Source organism: Oncorhynchus gorbuscha, linkage group LG10 (genome assembly GCF_021184085.1).
Source record: "Oncorhynchus gorbuscha isolate QuinsamMale2020 ecotype Even-year linkage group LG10, OgorEven_v1.0, whole genome shotgun sequence".
Lineage (NCBI taxonomy): Eukaryota > Metazoa > Chordata > Actinopteri > Salmoniformes > Salmonidae > Oncorhynchus > Oncorhynchus gorbuscha.
In genome coordinates this window covers 83239331-83258548 of record NC_060182.1, presented here as the reverse complement: position 1 = coordinate 83258548, position 19218 = coordinate 83239331, and the positions used below count along the sequence as shown (strand labels likewise).

Genomic DNA, 19218 nt, shown 5'->3' with positions numbered 1-19218 from the left:
TGAATGACATCAAAGGTTCTCATCTCCAGTGTCTCTCTCACACTCCCTCTCTCTCTCACACTCCCTCTCGCTCACACACTCCCTCTCGCTCACACACTCCCTCTCTCTCTCACACTCCCTCTCTCTCTCACACTCCCTCTCTCACTCACACTCCCTCTCTCTCTCACACTCCCTCTCTCTCTCACACTCCCTCTCTCTCACACTCCCTCTCTCTCTCACACTCCCTCTCTCTCACACTCTCCCTCTCTCTCACACTCCCTCTCTCTCTCACACTCCCTCTCGCTCACACTCCCTCTCTCTCACACTCTCTCTCACACTCCCTCTCTCTCTCACACTCCCTCTCTCTCTCACACTCCCTCTCTCTCACACTCTCCCTCTCTCTCACACTCCCTCTCTCTCTCACACTCCCTCTTGCTCACACTCCCTCTCTCTCACACTCTCTCTCACACTCCCTCTCTCTCTCACACTCCCTCTCGCTCACACTCCCTCTCGCTCACACACTCCCTCTCTCACTCACTCACTCCCTCTCTCTCACACTCACACACTGCCTCTATCTCTCTCTCTCTCCACTCTCTCTCTCTCTCTCTCTCTCTCTCTCTCTCTCTCTCTCTCTCTCTCTCTCTCTCTCTCTCTCTCTCTCTCTCTCTCTCTCCTCTCTCTCTCTCACACTCCCTCTCGCTCACACACTCCCTCTCTCACTCACTCCCTCTCGCTCACACTCACACACTGCCTCTCTCTCTCTCTCTCCACTCTCTCTCACACTCCCTCTCGCTCACACACTCCCTCTCTCACTCACTCCCTCTCTCACTCACTCCCTCTCGCTCTCACACTCCCTCTCGCTCACACACTCCCTCTTTCACTCACTCCCTCTCTCTCACACTCACACACTGCCTCTCTCTCTCTCTCTCCACTCTCTCACACTCCCTCTCGCTCACACACTCCCTCTCTCACTCACTCCCTCTCTCTCACACTCACACACTGCCTCTCTCTCTCTCTCCACTCTCTCTCTCTCTCTCTCTCTCTCTCTCTCTCTCTCTCTCCCCTCTCTCTCTCACACACCCTCTCTCAAACACTCCCTCTCTCTCACACACTGCCTCTCTCCTCTCTCTCTCACTCTCTCTCACACACTCCCCCTCTTTCTCTCCACTCCTCTCTCTCACACTCTCCCTCTCTCTATCACACAATCAATCAAATGTATTTATAAAGCCCTTCTTCCATCAGCTGATGTCACAAAGTGCTGTACAGAAACCCAGCCTAAACCCCAAACAATAAGTAATGCAGGTGTAGAAGCACAGTGGCTAGGAAAAACTCCCTAGAAAGGCCAGAACCTAGGAAGACACCTAGAGAGGACCCAGGCTATGAGGTAGTGGCCAGTCATCTTCTCGCTGTGCTGGGTGGAGATTATAACAGAACATGGTCAAGATGTTCAAATGTTCATAGACGACCAGTAGGATCAAACAATAATCATCACAGTGGTTGTCGAGGGTGCAACAGGTCAGCACCTCAGGAGTAAATGTCAGTTTTGCTTTTCATAGCCGATCATTCAGAGTATCTCTACCGCTCCTTCTGTCTCTAGAGAGTTGAAAACGGCAGGTCTGGGACAGGTAGCACGTCCAGTGAAAAGGTCAGGGTCCCATAACCGCAGGCAGAACAGTTGAAACTGGAGCAGCAGCATGACCAGGTGGACTGTGGGCAGCAAGGAGTCACCAGGCCAGGTAGTCCTGAGGCATGGTCCTAGGGCTCAGGTCCTCCAAGAGAAAGAAAGAAAGAAAGAAAGAAAGAAAGAAAGAAAGAAAGAAAGAAAGAAAGAAAGAAAGAAAGAAAGAAAGAAAGAAAGAAAGAAAGAAAGAAAGAAAGAAAGAAAGAAAGAGAAAAAGAGAGTTAGCGAGAGCATACTTAAATTCACACAGGACACCGGATAAAACAGGAGAAATACTCCAGATTTAACAGACTGACCCTAGCCCCCTGACACAAACTATTGCAGCATAAATACTGGAGGCTGAGACAGGAGAGGTCAGGACACTCTCACACTCCCTCTCTCTCAAACACTCTCTCTGTCTCTCAAACACTCCCTCTATTTCACACACTCCCGCTCTCTCTCCACTCCCTCTTTCTCACACTCTCCTTTTCTCTATTCACACACTCCCTCCCTCTATCTCCACTCAATCCCTCTCTCTCCACTCTCTCCCTCTCTCTCAAACTCCCTCTCTCTCACACTCTCTCCCTCTCTTTACACTCCCTCCCTCTCTCTCACACTCCCTATCTATCACTCTTTCACACACTCCCCCTCTCTCTTACACTCCCGCTCTCACACACACTCCCTTTCTCAAGCCCACACATCACACTCTGCGCTATTAAGCAAGTTAGTCAGGTCTGATATGTCAGTCTTAGCTGTCCCATGACTCATCCAGCTCCCCCACACCCCACTGACCCCCAGGCCCTCCATGCACTGCCCACTCTGCTCACACACACACACACACACACACACACACACACACACACACACACACACACACACACACACACACACACACACACACACACACACACACACACACACACACACACACACACACACACACACACACACACACACACACACACAGCCAGCTCCACTCATACAGTATATTAATTAACCACCTTGTACCCAGTGGTGTAAAATACTTAAATAAAAACACTTTAAAGTACTACTAAAGTAGTTTTTTGCAGTATCTGTACTTTACTTTACTATTGATATTTTTTTAAACTTTTACTTTTCCAAAAGATAATGATGTACTTTTTACTCCATATAATATCCTTGACACCCAAAAGTAGTCGTTACATTTTGAATGCTTAGCAGGACAGGAAAATGGTCCAATTCACACACTTACCAAGAGAACATTTACGTTCTCTGATCTGGTGGACCCACTAAACACAAATCCTTATTTTGTAAATTATGTCTGAGTGTTGGAGTGTGAGCCTGGCTATGAGTAAATAAAAAAACAAGAACATTTTGGTATCTGTTTTTCTTCATCTATGGAATTGGAAAGTATTTCAACTTTTTTAGCAATTCCATTGACTTTTGGAACTTCAGTATATTTAAAACCAAATACTTCTAGAGTTTTACTCAAGTAATGTTTTACTGGGTGACTTTCACTTTTACTTGAGTCATTTTCGATTAAGATATCTTTACTTTTACTCAAGTATGACAGTTGGGTCGTTTTCCACCACCGCTTTCACCCCATGTTGTTGCAGCAGGACCATAAACAAACAAGGTAGACAACGTTGGCTGTATAACATTTTCTATAACATCTTCCATTGGTGTTGTGGGTGGGAATCGGATATAGCTTGTGTAAGGGAAGAAAAGTGGTTGGAAAATGTTAGCATGTGTGTGTCTGTACCTAACAAATTAAATAACTCTGCTGCTATGTCATTCCACCAATTTGGTGCCTTTTTGAGAAGTGTAACTTGATCAAAACAAACGTAATTGTAACAGGGTTGACCGTAACAGGGTTGACCGTAACAGGGTTGACCATAACAGGGTTGACCGTAACAGGGTTGACCGTAACAGGGTTTTCCACAAAACACCAGAAAATTGCCAAAAAGAGTAGAACCAGCTCACTCACCTGCTTCTTTTACACTGTTTTGACTATTAGATGTTGCTGTTGCTCCTAGTGGCCGGTTTCCACATCATCTCCCAAACATCCACAGATATGGATGGACGTCAAATACTGACTTGTGTCATGGGTGATCAGGCTGGGATTTTAGCACTTTAGCAAGCCTTTATTCATATTAACAATCTGATTTATTGAATTATCAATGTGGTCTATATTAAAGGGCATTTAATTTAATATAACAGGCATTTAAAATGCAATATTGGTGTACAATTTCTACTTAAAATATAAAAAGGTCTTAGAAAACGCACTCTTTTCGTGAAATGACCCTGCTATCAGACGGGAGTGAGATCTGTGTTGTTAATCACTGCCAGGTCTGTCGCCATGACAGTAACACTACTTTCTTTTTGTTGTCAGAGATGGCCCAGGATGAAGGGCACCTTTAAACCAGATTAACAGTTTCCAGTGTATTACATAAGCAAACACAGGGCCTTGATCATGATTAAAATTAAAATAAAAAGATTATCGCTCCCAGCCTGCCTGCTGAATGATGAACCCTAAACAATGAAAGAGAAAGAAGGAGAGGGATGATAGAGAGAGAGAAGGGGACAGGGTGAGAGAAGTAGAGAGAGAAGTTTCGGAGAATTCTTCTCTCTCAAGTTTCTTTGTTCTTATAAACGTTTGGGCCACCATTGTAGATTCTTGGTGGCCATGTTTTGTGTGGTAATGCTGAAGAAATAATACAGAGTTTACTTTCCCATTCAAGGTCACAAAGATTTTACGAAGGTTTCTTAAAACTTTTTTGGGATAGGGGGCAGCATTTTCACTTTTGGATGAACAGCGTGCCCAGAGTGAACTGCCTCCTACTCAGTCCCAGATACTAATATATGCAGATTATTATTAGTATTGGATAGAAAACACTCTGCAGTTTCTAAAACTGTTTGAATGATGTCTGTGAGTACAACGGAACTCAAATGGCAGGCAAAAACCTGAGAAAAAATCCAAACAGGAAGTGGGAAATCTGAGGTTTGTAGTTCTTGAACTCAGCCCCTATCACATTCACAGTGGGATATGGGTTATGTTGCACTTCCTAAGGCTTCCACTAGATGTCAACCGTCTTTAGAACGTTGTTTCAGCTTCAACTGTGGAGTGGGACCGGATGAGAGCTCAGTGGTCTGGCAGAGAGCCATGCACTGGTCACGTGCATTTCACATGAGAGCGACCAGCGTTCCATTGCTTTTCTACAGACAATGGAATTCTCCGGTTGGAACGTTATTGAACATTTATGATAAAAACATCCTAAAGATTGATTCTATACTTAGTTTGACAAGTTTATTCGACCTGTAATATAACATTTTGAACTTTTCGTCCGACTGGACCTGAACACATTTATTGTGGAACTGCTATTTCTGGGAGTGCATTCTGATGAAGATCATCACAGATAAGTGAATATTTATAATGCTATTTCTGACTAATGTTGACTGCGCAACATGGTGGATATTTATTTTAGCTGGTTTGGGCTCTGAGCGCCGTACTCAGATTATGCTTTTCCCGTAAAGTTATTTTTGAATCTGACACAGCGGTTGTATTAAGGAGAAGTGTATCTAATATTCCATGCATAACACTTGAATTTTCATCAACATCTATAATGACTAGTTCTGTGAATTCATGTGGCTCCCTGCACAATCACCGCATGTTTTAGAACTACTGAACGTAACATGCCAATGTAAAATTAGATTTTTTGATATAAATATGCACTTTATTGAACCAAACATACATGTATTGTGTAACATGAAGTCCTACGAGTGTCATCTGATGAAGATCATCAAAGATTAGTGATTAATTTGATCTCTATTTGTGGTTTTTGTGACTCCTCTCTTTGGCTGTAAAAATGGCTGGGTTTTTCTGTGGCTTGGTGGTGACCTAACATAATCGTTTGTGTGGGGCTTTCGTGGTAAAGCATTTTTTAAATCAGACGCTGTGGCTGAATTAACCAGTATTGTATCTTTAAAATGGTGCCTAATACTTGTATGTTTGAGAAATTTGATTTATGAGATTTCTGTTGATTTGTATTTGGCGCCCTGCAATTTCATTGGCTGTTGGGGAGGGGTTCAGCTAGCTAGGTTTATTAACTTATCACAGACACATTCTGTACATAATTCCTTGGTCCTTCCTGCAAATGGTATGTTTAACTTGTGTACATACAATGAATACCCAAACCATACATAGAGAGCAATTTTATGCACCATAATGTCTGAACCATATTGCATGCTAATTCACAGCAGTCTCTTTCCTCCGGCCTTTCTGTCCATACTAAGACTGAAACCTTAATAACACACGCGACTCCCCGTGCTCGCTCCTCTGATGCTGTCTAGCTCCAGCATTAAGCCTCCCCACCATCCTCCCTAAGCCCAACCCCTGCCTGGCACCCAACCAACCTGGACTGCTCCAGCAAACACTGCCCCCTCCCTCCATCCCTCCATCCCTCCCTCCATCATCCACGTTAATGTTTACAACCCTAAGGACCCCTCTTTGTGAAAAAAGGGGATAATTGGCTATCATTGTCTCCCCTAGTCCTGGTGCTGTTTGGAGCCTCAATGGTGGAGGAAGTGGCCAGATGCCCGGTGATCGCACTTAAAGCCCACTAATTAGACTGAACCTGAGGACAAGAGCACCACACAAACCCGGTAAGAGGGCAATTAGTGCTAAAGCCCCCCATCCTCGTCCCCCTGTCCCCCCGTCCCTGTCCCCCCGTCCCTGTACCCCCGTCCCCGTCCCCTCATCCCTGTACCCCTGTCCCCCTGTCCCCGTCCATGTCCCCTCGTCCCCGTCCCTGTACCCCCGTCCCCCTGTCCCCGTCCCCCGTCCCTGTCCCCCGTCCCGTCCCTGTCCCCCCGTCCCGTTCCTGTCCCCCATCCCGTTCCTGTCCCCCGTCCCTGTCCCCCGTCCCCATTCCTGTCCCCCCGTCCCCGTCCCTGTCCCCCGTCCCTGTCCCCCCGTCCCCGTCCCTGTCCCCCATCCCCGTTCCTGTCCCCCATCCCCGTTCCTGTCCCCCCGTCCCTGTCCCCCCGTCCCGTCCCTGTCCCCCATCCCTGTCCCTTTCCCCCCGTCCCCGTTCCTGTCCCCCATCCCCGTCCCTGTCCCCCCATCCCCCGGTTTCCATCCCCCGTCCCTGTCCCCCCGTTCCTGACCCCCGTCCCCGTCCCCGTTCCTGTCCCCTCGTCCCTGTACCCCCGTCCCTCTGTCCCCGTCCCCCGTCCATGTCCCCTCATCCCCGTCCCTGTCCCCCCGTCCCCATTCCTGTCCCCCATCCCCGTTCCTGTCACTCCATCTCTGTCCCCTCGTCCCCGTCCCCATTCCTGTCCCCCCGTCCCTATACCCCATCCCTGTCACCCCATCCCCTCCTTCTTTCTCTCTCTCCTTCTATCTGCAACCCCCTATGTCCATCTGTCAGAATGTTCCAAGGAGGCTGATCTACTCTTTTATCACACGAGAGCATGCACAAACACACACGTACACACACACGCACACATGCACACACACACGCACACACACATACACACAAACACACACACATACAAATAAAGGTTCATATGGAGAACCTTATGGACAACAGCCCTATCTCCACCCTTCGTCACACACACACACACGCACACACACACACACACACACACACACACACACACACACACACACACACACACACACACACACACACACACACACACACACACACAACACAAACACACACACACACACACACACACACACACACACACACACACACACACACACACACACACACACGTTACACCTGACCACAACTTAAAATCATTACAAGTCATTAATGTCCCATTCCTTCGTAACATACTGTAAATACCACATCTCTATCACTTCCTAAATACCCCTGTATTCTATATAGATATGATGAATGTGTTAAACATGGATATCCACATGTTTTAAGAAAGACCTGTGTACCCTTAGTGTATAGTTGAACACAAACAACACGCTAACAGAAAGATATGTGTTGTCATGAAAAGGTTACCGATTTGCACCTTACAAATGCAGGAGTCCATTAAGTATTATAATGACTGTAGAATGAAGGTGGGATACTCCTGGGGGAATAATTGCTTTATCCGTGAATTACTTCAAGCCCTCCATAAGGTGTATTTACTTCAAGCACTCCATAAGGTGTATTTACTTCTAGCCCTCCATAAGGTGTATTTACTTCAAGCCCTCCATAAGGTGTATTTACTTCAAGACCTCCATAAGGTGTATTTACTTCTAGCCCTCCATAAGGTGTATTTACTTCAAGCCCTCCATAAGGTGTATTTACTTCAAGCCCTCCATAAGGTGTATTTACTTCTAGCCCTCCATAAGGTGTATTTACTTCAAGACCTCCATAAGGTGTATTTACTTCAAGCCCTCCATAAGGTGTATTTACTTCTAGCCCTCCATAAGGTGTATTTACTTCAAGCCCTCCATAAGGTGTATTTACTTCAAGACCTCCATAAGGTGTATTTACTTCTAGCCCTCCATAAGGTGTATTTACTTCAAGCCCTCCATAAGGTGTATTTACTTCAAGCCCTCCATAAGGTGTATTTACTTCTAGCCCTCCATAAGGTGTATTTACTTCTAGCCCTCCATAAGGAGTATTTACTTCTAGCCCTCCATAAGGTGTATTTACTTCTAGCCCTCCATAAGGTGTATTTACTTCAAGACCTCCATAAGGTGTATTTACTTCAAGACCTCCATAAGGTGTATTTACTTCAAGACCTCCATAAGGTGTATTTACTTCTAGCCCTCCATAAGGTGTATTTATTTCTAGCCCTCCAAAGGTGTATTTACTTCTAGCCCTCCATAAGGTGTATTTACTTCTAGCCCTCCATAAGGTGTATTTACTTCTAGCCCTCCATAAGGTGTATTTACTTCAAGACCTCCATAAGGTGTATTTACTTCAAGACCTCCATAAGGTGTATTTACTTCAAGACCTCCATAAGGTGTATTTACTTCTAGCCCTCCATAAGGTGTATTTACTTCAAGACCTCCATAAGGTGTATTTACTTCAAGACCTCCATAAGGTGTATTTACTTCTAGCCCTCCATAAGGTGTATTTATTTCTAGCCCTCCATAAGGTGTATTTACTTCTAGCCCTCCATAAGGTGTATTTACTTCAAGACCTCCATAAGGTGTATTTACTTCAAGACCTCCATAAGGTGTATTTACTTCAAGCCCTCCATAAGGTATATTTACTTCAAGCCCTCCATAAGGTGTATTTACTTCAAGCCTTCCATAAGGAGTATTTACTTCAAGCCCTCCATAAGGTGTATTTACTTCTAGCCCTCCATAAGGTGTATTTACTTCAAGACCTCCATAAGGTGTATTTACTTCAAGACCTCCATAAGGTGTATTTACTTCAAGCCCTCCATAAGGTATATTTACTTCTAGCCCTCCATAAGGTGTATTTACTTCTAGCCCTCCATAAGGTATATTTACTTCTAGCCCTCCATAAGGTGTATTTACTTCAAGCCCTCCATAAGGTGTATTTCCTTCAAGCCCTCCATAAGGTATATTTACTTCAAGACATCCATAAGGTGTATTTACTTCAAGACCTCCATAAGGTGTATTTACTTCTAGCCCTCCATAAGGTGTATTTACTTCTAGCCCTCCATAAGGAGTATTTACTTCAAAACCTCCATAGGGTGTATTTACTTCAGGCCCTCCATAAGGTATATTTACTTCTAGCCCTCCATAAGGTGTATTTACTTCAAGACCTCCATAAGGTGTATTTACTTCAAGACCTCCATAAGGTGTATTTGCGTCTAGCCCTCCATAAGGTGTATTTACTTCTAGCCCTCCATAAGGTGTATTTACTTCAAGACCTCCATAAGGAGTATTTACTTCAAGACCTCCATAAGGTGTATTTACTTCAAGCCCTCCATAAGGTGTATTTACTTCAAGACCTCCATAAGGTGTATTTACTTCAAGCCCTCCATAAGGTGTATTTACTTCACGATTTTCACAATGAAGCCTTTTATATACAGTTGAAGTCGGAAGTTTACATACACCTAGGTTGGAGTCATTACAACTTGTTTTTCTCAACCACTCCACAAAAGTCATTTTTCCAACAATTGTTTACAGACAGATTATTTCACTTATAATTCACTGTATCACAATTCCAGTGGGTCAGAAATTTACATACAACTAAGTTGACTGTGCCTTTAAACAGCTTGGAAAATTCCAGAAAACAATGTCATGGCTTTAGAAGCTTCTGATAGGCTAATTGACATCATTTGAGTCAATTGGAGGTGTACCTGTGGATATATTTCAAGGCCTACCTTCAAACTCAGTGCCTCTTTGCTTGACATCATTAGAAAATCAAAAGAAATCAGCCAAAAACTCTGAAAACAAATTGTAGACCTCCACAAGTTCATCCTTGGGAGCAATTTCCAAATGCCTGAAGGTACCACGTTCATCTGTACAAACAATAGTACGCAAGTATAAACACCATGGGACCACACAGCCGTCATACCGCTCAGGAAGTTGACACGTTCTGTCTCCTACAGATGAACGTACATTGGTGCGAAAAGTGCAAATCAATCCCAGAACAACAGCAAAGGACCTTGTGAAGATGCTTGAGAAAACAGGTACAAAGTATCTATATCCACAGTAAAACAAGTCCTATATCAACATAACCTGAAAGGCCGTTCAGCAAGGAAGAAGTCACTGCTCCAAAACTGCCATAAAAAAGCCAGACTACGGTTTGCAAATGAACATCGGGACAAAGATCGTACATTTTGGAGAAATGTCCTCTGGTCTGATGACACAAAAATAGAACTGTTTGGCCATAATGGCCATCATTATGGTTGGAGGAAAAAGGGGGAGGCTTGCAAGCCAAAGAAAACCATCCTAATCGTGAAGCACGGGGGTGGCAGCACCATGTTTTGGGGGTGCTTTGCTGCAGGAGGAACTGGTGCACTTCACAAAATAGATGGCATCCTGAGGGGGGGAAATTATGTGGATATATTGAAGCAACATATCAAGACATCAGTCAGGAAGTTAAAGCATGGTCGCAAATGAGTAATTTAAATGGACAATGACTCCATGCATACTTCCAAAGTTGTGGCAAAATTTCTGAAGGACAACAAAGTCTAGGTATTGGAGTGGCCATTGCAAAGCCCTGACCTCAATCGTATAGAACATTTGTGGCCAGAACTGAAAAAGCGTGTGCGAGCAAGGAGGCCTAAAACCTGACTCATTTACACCAGCTCTGTCAGGAGGAATGGGCCAAAATTCACCCAACTTATTGTGGGAAGCTTGTGGAAGGCTACCCGAAACATTTGACCTAAGTTAAACAATTTGACGGCAATGCTACCAAATACTAATTTAATGTATGTAAACTTCTGACCAACTGGGAATGTGTTGAAAGAAATAAAAGCTGAAATAAATAATTCACTCTTCTATTATTCTGACCTTTCACATTCTTAAAATAAAGTGGTGATCCTAACTGCCCCAAGACATGGAATTTTTACTCTGATCAAATGTCAGGAATTGTGAAAAACTGAGTTTAAATGTATTTGCTAAGGTGTATGTAAACTTCCGACTTCAACTGTACTTCCCCCAGATGAACTCGTGACTACCATTTGTATGTCTCTGTGTGCAGTTTGAAGGAAGTTGCTAGCTAGCATTAGCGCAATTCCTAACTAGTGTTAACGCAATGACTGGAATTATATGTGGTAACTACCATCATGTTAGTAGATACCATAGACTTCCATTCGGTGCACTAAAGCTAGTTAGCATTGGCTCGTGAAACTACCTCTAACTTCCTTCATACTGGACACAGAGACATTAACATGGTATCCAGGAGTTCATCTGACTCTGGGGAAGAAGATAAAGGGCTTTGTTGCCAAAATCCCGAAGTATCTCTTTAAGCAATTTTAAAGCCATATCCGATATCAATGATATTCAAATAACCTAACACTCGTTCTCTCTTTTAAAAATTTTTTTCTTTTATTTTTTCACAACCACAGGAAGAGACAGAATAGTGACATTATTTACATCCAAGCTTATTGAAATGCATTTGAGATTAATCTGTAGGAGCGGAGAGCATTCGCTGTTAAAATGGAGACCTTGTAGCATGGCAATGACCAAACAAGCGTCCTAACATGTATTTACATTATTAATGAGGCTATTATCGACTACTGCTTCTCTATTGTGTGTTAACATGTATTAAGAGCGATTTTGGGAGATGCTGGTGCATAGTGAATGGGTTTCCATTACCCAGCCAGCTAATAGGGTTGAGTGAGCGAATTGCAGGAACAAATTTCATGCAGTTCATACCCTTGTAACTATAATGTAATTCTATGGAGGCACAAGAATTTAAAATCCTTACGCATTTAGGACGATTTTGTATACATCTTCTTAATAATTTCATTGGGTTTTAAAAGAAGCAAATGAACTGTGCTTGAACTAGCAACTATAAAGTTGAGCGACACTACAATTTCACACGTCAATGATTAGGAACAGAGATTTAACAAACCAGTGAATAAGAAAAGTAAGAAGTGCTGATGTGACTTCGTGTTGTATGTTGTGTTGCGTTAAGCAGGAAGTTTCAGCAACATCTTAGCAGTTCCAAATCCTTCATGTTAGATTTCGCACCAAAACTCACATTCTCTATGGAACGGAAAACAGTTGTAGATGAGAACTACAGTGTGTCATTGTACTGTTACCTCTTTAATGAACAACTCATGTTTAGCTTTGTTTCCCTCTTCAACTTCGCTGTGTCCCAGTTGGCACCCTATCCCCTATATAGTGCACTACTTTTGACTAGTGACATACTAATGTACTATACAGGGAATAGGATGTCATTTGGGATGCAGCTTGTGTTTAGCTTTGTTTCTCTCTTCATCTTCCTCTCCAAGTCTCTGTCCTTTTCTACCTGACATTTCTTAGCAAGTCAATCAACACCTCAGGACGACGGCGTCACGGCAACAGCTTATGTGCCAGAAAACAACGGCCTCTGTGGTGACTTTAACAGCTTCATCGACTCTGCAGCTATCAGAGACTGTTGAGATCTTCTGTGGTCTCTGTCACAAGACCTGCAAACAACCACATCCGTATGACGCAGGTGAGTTCCCGACAAAGAACCTGCAAACATCCACACATGCAGGTGATTTTATGACGTGACATGCCTGGTAACAGTCAGCCCAGAGCAGTCATCTGGAATAGATGTCATTATAATAGCTATTGTTATCATATCATCTTATTGTTTATACTATACATTTATTAAGGATACAAATACCAACCAACAGACATTACACAACTACACATTTATCTCCACAACCTTTCACACCCACAGGACATGCTTACTCTAGTGCATATATCAAAGTAGTGACGTGAAACTGTCAAGTGTTGTACTCCATATGTTAATATTGTCTGATTTGTCAGATGAGCGATGCAGTCGAGAGATTGATTGTTCCAGTTGAGCTGTGTCCATGAATGAGGAAATCCATTGCTGATGTGTGAGGAGTGTGTGGGGCTTGCCATCATAAAGCTACCATTCTCTTGGCTGCTGTTAGGAAAATAAATCCTTCTCTGCCTGTATGTTGTGGCTGTCGTCCCCACCCCCCTCTAAAAAGGCACTCAGTCGAGGTCTCAACTTACTGTAGAGAGGGGTTCCACCTGGACCCAAAAGGGTTCTACATGGAACAAAAATGGTTCTACCTGCAAAAGGGTTATTCAAAGGGTTTTGCTATGGGGACCCATTAAAGTTCTAGATAGCAATTTTTTCTAAGAATGTGGCCAGCTATCTAAAACTTGAAGTAATCATGGTCAAACTACCGACTGCAGGGCCCCCAATGATTTTGTTAGTCACTCTCACTCAGATATCATATTAAAAACTGCCAACATTTCTTTCCACCCTATGACAAAATGTTTAGAAATGCAGGAAATTAGCTGTAAACTGCACATTTTTCTCTCCTCCCCATGGCAAAATGTGTAGAAATGCAGGAAATTAGCTGTAAACTGCACATTTTTTATTTCCTCCCCATGGCAAAATGTGTAGAAATGCAGGAAATTAGCTGTAAACTGCACATTTTTCTTTCCTCCCCATGGCAACATTTGTAGAAATGCAGGAAATTAGCTGTAAACTGCATATTTTTCTCTCCTCCCCATGGCAAAATGTGTACAAATGCAGGAAATTAGCTGTAAACTGCACATGTTTCTCTCCTCCCCATGGCAAAATGTGTAGAAATGCAGGAAATTAGCTGTAAAATGCACATTTTTCTCTCCTCCCCATGGCAAAATGTTTAGAAATGCAGGAAATTAGCTGTAAACTGCACATGTTTCTCTCCTCCCCATGGCAAAATGTGTAGAAATGCAGGAAATTAGCTGTAAAATGCACATTTTTCTCTCCTCCCCATGGCAAAATGTTTAGAAATGCAGGAAATTAGCTGTAAACTGCACATTTTTCTCTCATTCCCATGGCAAAATGTGTAGAAATGCAGGAAATTAGCTGTAAACTGCACATTTTTCTTTCCTCCCCATGGCAAAATGTGTAGAAATGCAGGAAATTAGCTGTAAACTGCACATTTTTCTTTCCTCCCCATGGCAAAATGTGTAGAAATGCAGGAAATTAGCTGTAAACTGCACATTTTTCTTTCCTCCCCATGGCAAAATGTGTAGAAATGCAGGAAATTAGCTGTAAACTGCACATTTTTCTTTCCTCCCCATGGCAAAATGTGTAGAAATGCAGGAAATTAGCTGTAAACTGCACATTTTTCTTTCCTCCCCATGGCAAAATGTGTAGAAATGCAGGAAATTAGCTGTAAACTGCACATTTTTCTTTCCTCCCCATGGCAAAATGTGTAGAAATGCAGGAAATTAGCTGTAAACTGCACATTTTTCTTCCTCCCCATGGCAAAATGTGTAGAAATGCAGGAAATTAGCTGTAAACTGCACATTTTTCTTTCCTCCCCATGGCAAAATGTGTAGAAATGCAGGAAATTAGCTGTAAACTGCACATTTTTCTTTCCTCCCCATGGCAAAATGTGTAGAAATGCAGGAAATTAGCTGTAAACTGCACATTTTTCTTTCCTCCCCATGGCAAAATGTGTAGAAATGCAGGAAATTAGCTGTAAACTGCAAATTTTTCTCTCCTCCCCATGGCAAAATGTTTAGAAATGCAGGAAATTAGCTGTAAACTGCACATTTTTTTTTCCTCCCCATGGCAAAATGTGTAGAAATGCAGGAAATTAGCTGTAAACTGCACATTTTTCTTTCCTCCCCATGGCAAAATGTGTAGAAATGCAGGAAATTAGCTGTAAACTGCACATTTTTCTTTCCTCCCCATGGCAAAATGTGTAGAAATGCAGGAAATTAGCTGTAAACTGCACATTTTTCTTTCCTCCCCATGGCAAAATGTGTAGAAATGCAGGAAATTAGCTGTAAACTGCACATTTTTCTTTCCTCCCCATGGCAAAATGTGTAGAAATGCAGGAAATTAGCTGTAAACTGCACATTTTTCTCTCCTCCCCATGGCAAAATGTGTAGAAATGCAGGAAATTAGCTGTAAACTGCACAACTTCAAAATGTGTAGAAATGCAGGAAATTAGCTGTAAACTGCACATTTTTCTCTCCTCCCCACAAAAATGTTCCACTGTCAAGAAGAGGGCTACTAAAATGTTTTGCTCGCACGTGGTGGTGGGGGTTTGGGTTACCAACAAAAAATGAACTTAAGGTCCCCAAAATGCCAGGGCTGTCTCTGAATGTGTAGGTATGGATGTGGGTACGCAGACCCGAGAGCCACTTTGGCTCCTCATGGTGAGTTCATTGCATGTGTGAACTTCAAGCAAGATATAGGCAGCCATGATGAAACCCACAGACAAACAAACAGGCAGAAAGGGAGAAGTGCCTCTACAAGCTCCTAGAGTTATAGACTGATGATCTGTCATAGTGTGAACACAACTACATGATCAAATCAAATGTTATTTTGTCACATGCGCCGAATACAACATTTCACCTTTCAGTGAAATACTTACTTACAAGTCCTTAACCAGCAATGTAGTTTTAAGAAAAATAAGTGTTAAATAAAAATTTAAATAACAATTGAGCAGCAGTAAAATAACAGTAGCGAGACTATATACAGGGGGTAGCTATACTGAGTCAATATGGAGGCTACATACAAGGGGTATCGGTACAGAGTCAATGTGGAGACTATATACAGGTGGTACCTGTACAAATCAAATCAAATGTATCAAATTTATATAGCCCTTCGTACATCAGCTGATATCTCAAAGTGCTGTACAGAAACCCAGCCTAAAACCCCAAACAGCAAGCAATGCAGGTGTTGAAGCACGTTGGCTAGGAAAAACTCCCTAGAAAGGCCAAAACCTAGGAAGAAACCTAGAGAGGAACCAGGCTATGAGGGGTGGCCAGTCCTCTTCTGGCTGTGCCGGGTGGAGATTATAACAGAACATGGCTAAGATGTTCAAATGTTCATAAATGACCAGCATGGTCAAATAATAGGTCTGGGACAGGTAGCACGTCCGGTGAACAGGTCAGGATTCCATAGCCGCAGGCAGAACAGTTGAAGCTGGAGCAGCAGCACGGCCAGGTGGACTGGGGACAGCAAGGAGTCATCATGCCAGGTAGTCCTGAGCCATGCTCCTGGGGCTCAGGTCCTCCGAGAGAGAGAAAGAAAGAGGGAAAGAGATAATTAGAGAGAGCATACTTAAATTCACACCGGATAAGACAGGAGAAGTACTCCAGATATAACAAACTGACCCTAGCCCCCCGACACATAAACTACTGCAGCATAACTGCAGACTATAGACAGGGGGTACCTGTACAGAGTCAATGTGCGATGCACATGTTAGTCGAGGTAAATGAGGTACCTTGACTAACCTGTGCCCCCGCACAAACCACCACTTGGACCATGTTAGTTTGTTGGTGATGTGGACAGCAAGGAACTTGAAACTCTCCACCTGCTCCACTACAGCCCTGTCGATGAGAATGGGGGCATGCTCAGCCCTCCTTTTACTGTAGTCCACAATCATCTCCTTTGTCTTGATCACGTTGAGGGAGAGGTTGTTATTCTGGCACCACACAGCCAGGTCTCTGGTGATCAGGCCTACCACTGTTGTGTTGTCGGCAAACTTAATGATGGTGTTAGAGTCGTGCCTGGCCATGAAGTCATGGGTGAACAGGGAGTACAGGAGGGGGCTGAGCACACACCCCTGTGTAGTCTTAGGGCAAAAAACAAAACGTACACCCCTTGAGGTCCAGAGGACCGAGTTTGGGAAACGCTGGTCCAGAAAATGTTTTTCAGGTGTTCATTTCATGCAGGTGAGAGGCAGCCATTGTCACGCCCTGGTCGAAGTATTTTGTGTTTATCTTCATTTATTTGGTCAGGCCAGGGTGTGGCATGGGTTTTTGTATGTGGTGTGTATGTATTGGGATTGTAGCTTAGTGGGGTGTTCTAGTTAGGTCTATGGCTGTCTGAAGTGGTTCTCAATCAGAGGCAGGTGTTTATCGTTGTCTCTGATTGGGAACCATATTTAGGCTGCCATATTCTTTGAGTGTTTCGTGGGTGATTGTCCTTAATGTCTTGATGTCCTTGTTCTGTGTGTATGTGCACCAGTATTAGGCTGTTTCGGTTTTCGTTACGTTTATTGTTTTGTAGTGGTTGTATTGATTCGTGTTTACGTTTGTTCATTAAACATGGATCGCAATCTACACGCTGCATTTTGGTCCGACTCTCCTTCACCACAAGAGAACCGTTACAGCTATGATGATATATTATTTTTAAATAAGTTTGTAGAGCGGAGATTGATTAATTTCAGCTTGACCTTTAATGCTTACTTTTTTTAAATGTACCGTTTTTAACTGTGTATGTTGCTGGTGATTATTACGGTATAATAACTGTATTATAAGTTTGAAATATAATGTTATATTTCATAGCATACAGTATGTAGAGCAGCAGTAGTAACTAAATATATTAGGAAATGAATTATACAGTAGCAGAGAAAGAGCACAAAATATTTGTTTAATTGAATATATTCACATTAACAGTCACACTGGTATTCAGTACAGTATGACTGGCCATGACCCAGTGTCCCCCTTAGCCTTGTAAATTTTCCCATTTGTAAGTTAATATTTGTCCTTATCCTTAGCATTTACACCTGTTCATCAACAACATTTCTGGGGGCCTGCCCCCGGGTCCCTTTTTCTTAACTTGGTCCCCCCCCCCAATGTCAGAGTTGCTCCTACGCCCCTAACTTCTGGGCACTCCCAGACCATTTGGTGATCTGGGTTTCTTGATGAAAATGTTATATTGGACCAGACAGTACTCCATTTAATATCTAATGCTGGTATATGTTTGCTCCATGTGGAATAGATTGGTAATTGGTGCTATGTTGCTTTGAGTAGGAATATACTGTATAACATTTGGAGACTTCCCTTTACCATCATTATTTTTTAAACAGGATGAGATACTACACACATACAAAAAAAGGTGCAATCTAGAACATAAAATGGTTCTTCTGCTGTCCCCATAGGAGAACTTCTTTGAAGAACCCTTTTTGGTTCCGGGTAGAACGCTTTTGGTTACAGGTAGAATCATTTTAGGTTCCATGTAGATTCAGAACCCTTTCCACAGAGGGTTCTAAAATGGAACCCAAAAGGGTTCTACCTTGAACCAAAGAGGGTTCTCCTATGGGGACAGCCGAAAAACCCTTTTGGAACCCTTTTTTCTAAAAGTGTCGATTTAAAACCCTGGGTACTTCGTAAGCCTGGAGAGGCAAACAAAACAGTAAATAAAAGAAAGTGAATAATCAGGCAAATCCTATTGCTTTTTCCATGTCTTGGAACGCACATAGGCTACAACTGTCCAGTAGCAGTGTGTGGATAAAATCACAGAGGAAGCCTGAACTTCTGTGTTGTGATAATTGCGTTGTTTGCTCTATAACCTTCTAATTAATATGCCTTAACACCCTGTGATATATAGGCCTGTAGGGCGAGACAATAAAAGACACAGTGGCAGAATAAATTCAATCACGCCTTTGTTTCATCACAAAACTGGAGAGCAACATCTGTCCGGTGGAGTCCAAGAAGCATATAGCGTGTAACAAACAGTCACATGACCTACAGCATGGTCACATGACCTACAGCATGGTCACATGGCCTACAGCATGGTCACATGGCCTACAGCATGGTCACATGGCCTACAGCATGGTCACATGACCTACAGCATGGTCAATCCAGTTAATGGTTCCTACATTTTCGGACTACTAAAGAACTATTGATTTAGAACCCTGGAGAGTTACCGCAAGTCGTAAAGAAAACAGACGCTGCCTCCATTATTCCAGCACCATTTCAACTTTAACATGTTAACATCATCAAATCACCTCTGCTTAGTCTAATACAGTAACAACTAAAAGATACCGAAAACAATTTAGTCCAATCAACGTAAGCTAAGTATGATGTGGCTGTCCATGGTTCTGACTTCTGCGTGTGTGCGCATGTTTTTGCGTGCGTGCGTGTTCGTGCAAATAGAAAAAACATGTTGACTCACCCTAATTGTAGAGAAACACCAATGCCATCCTCCTCTCTTTCATGTTGACGAAAC

General features: G+C 43.1%; 1 protein-coding gene across 1 annotated transcript; it reads right to left on the bottom strand.

Annotated features, from left to right (window-relative positions):
• Nucleotides 1-6237: 6237 nt before the first annotated feature.
• On the bottom strand, nt 6238-6950 carry LOC124046957 (protein qua-1-like). Its single transcript, XM_046367706.1, has 2 exons — nt 6357-6950; nt 6238-6252 (listed from the first exon to the last, which is right to left on the bottom strand). The coding sequence occupies exons 1-2, from the start codon at nt 6948-6950 to the stop codon at nt 6238-6240; spliced, it is 609 nt and encodes a 202-aa protein (XP_046223662.1).
• Between the last annotated feature and the right edge of the window lie 12268 nt (nt 6951-19218).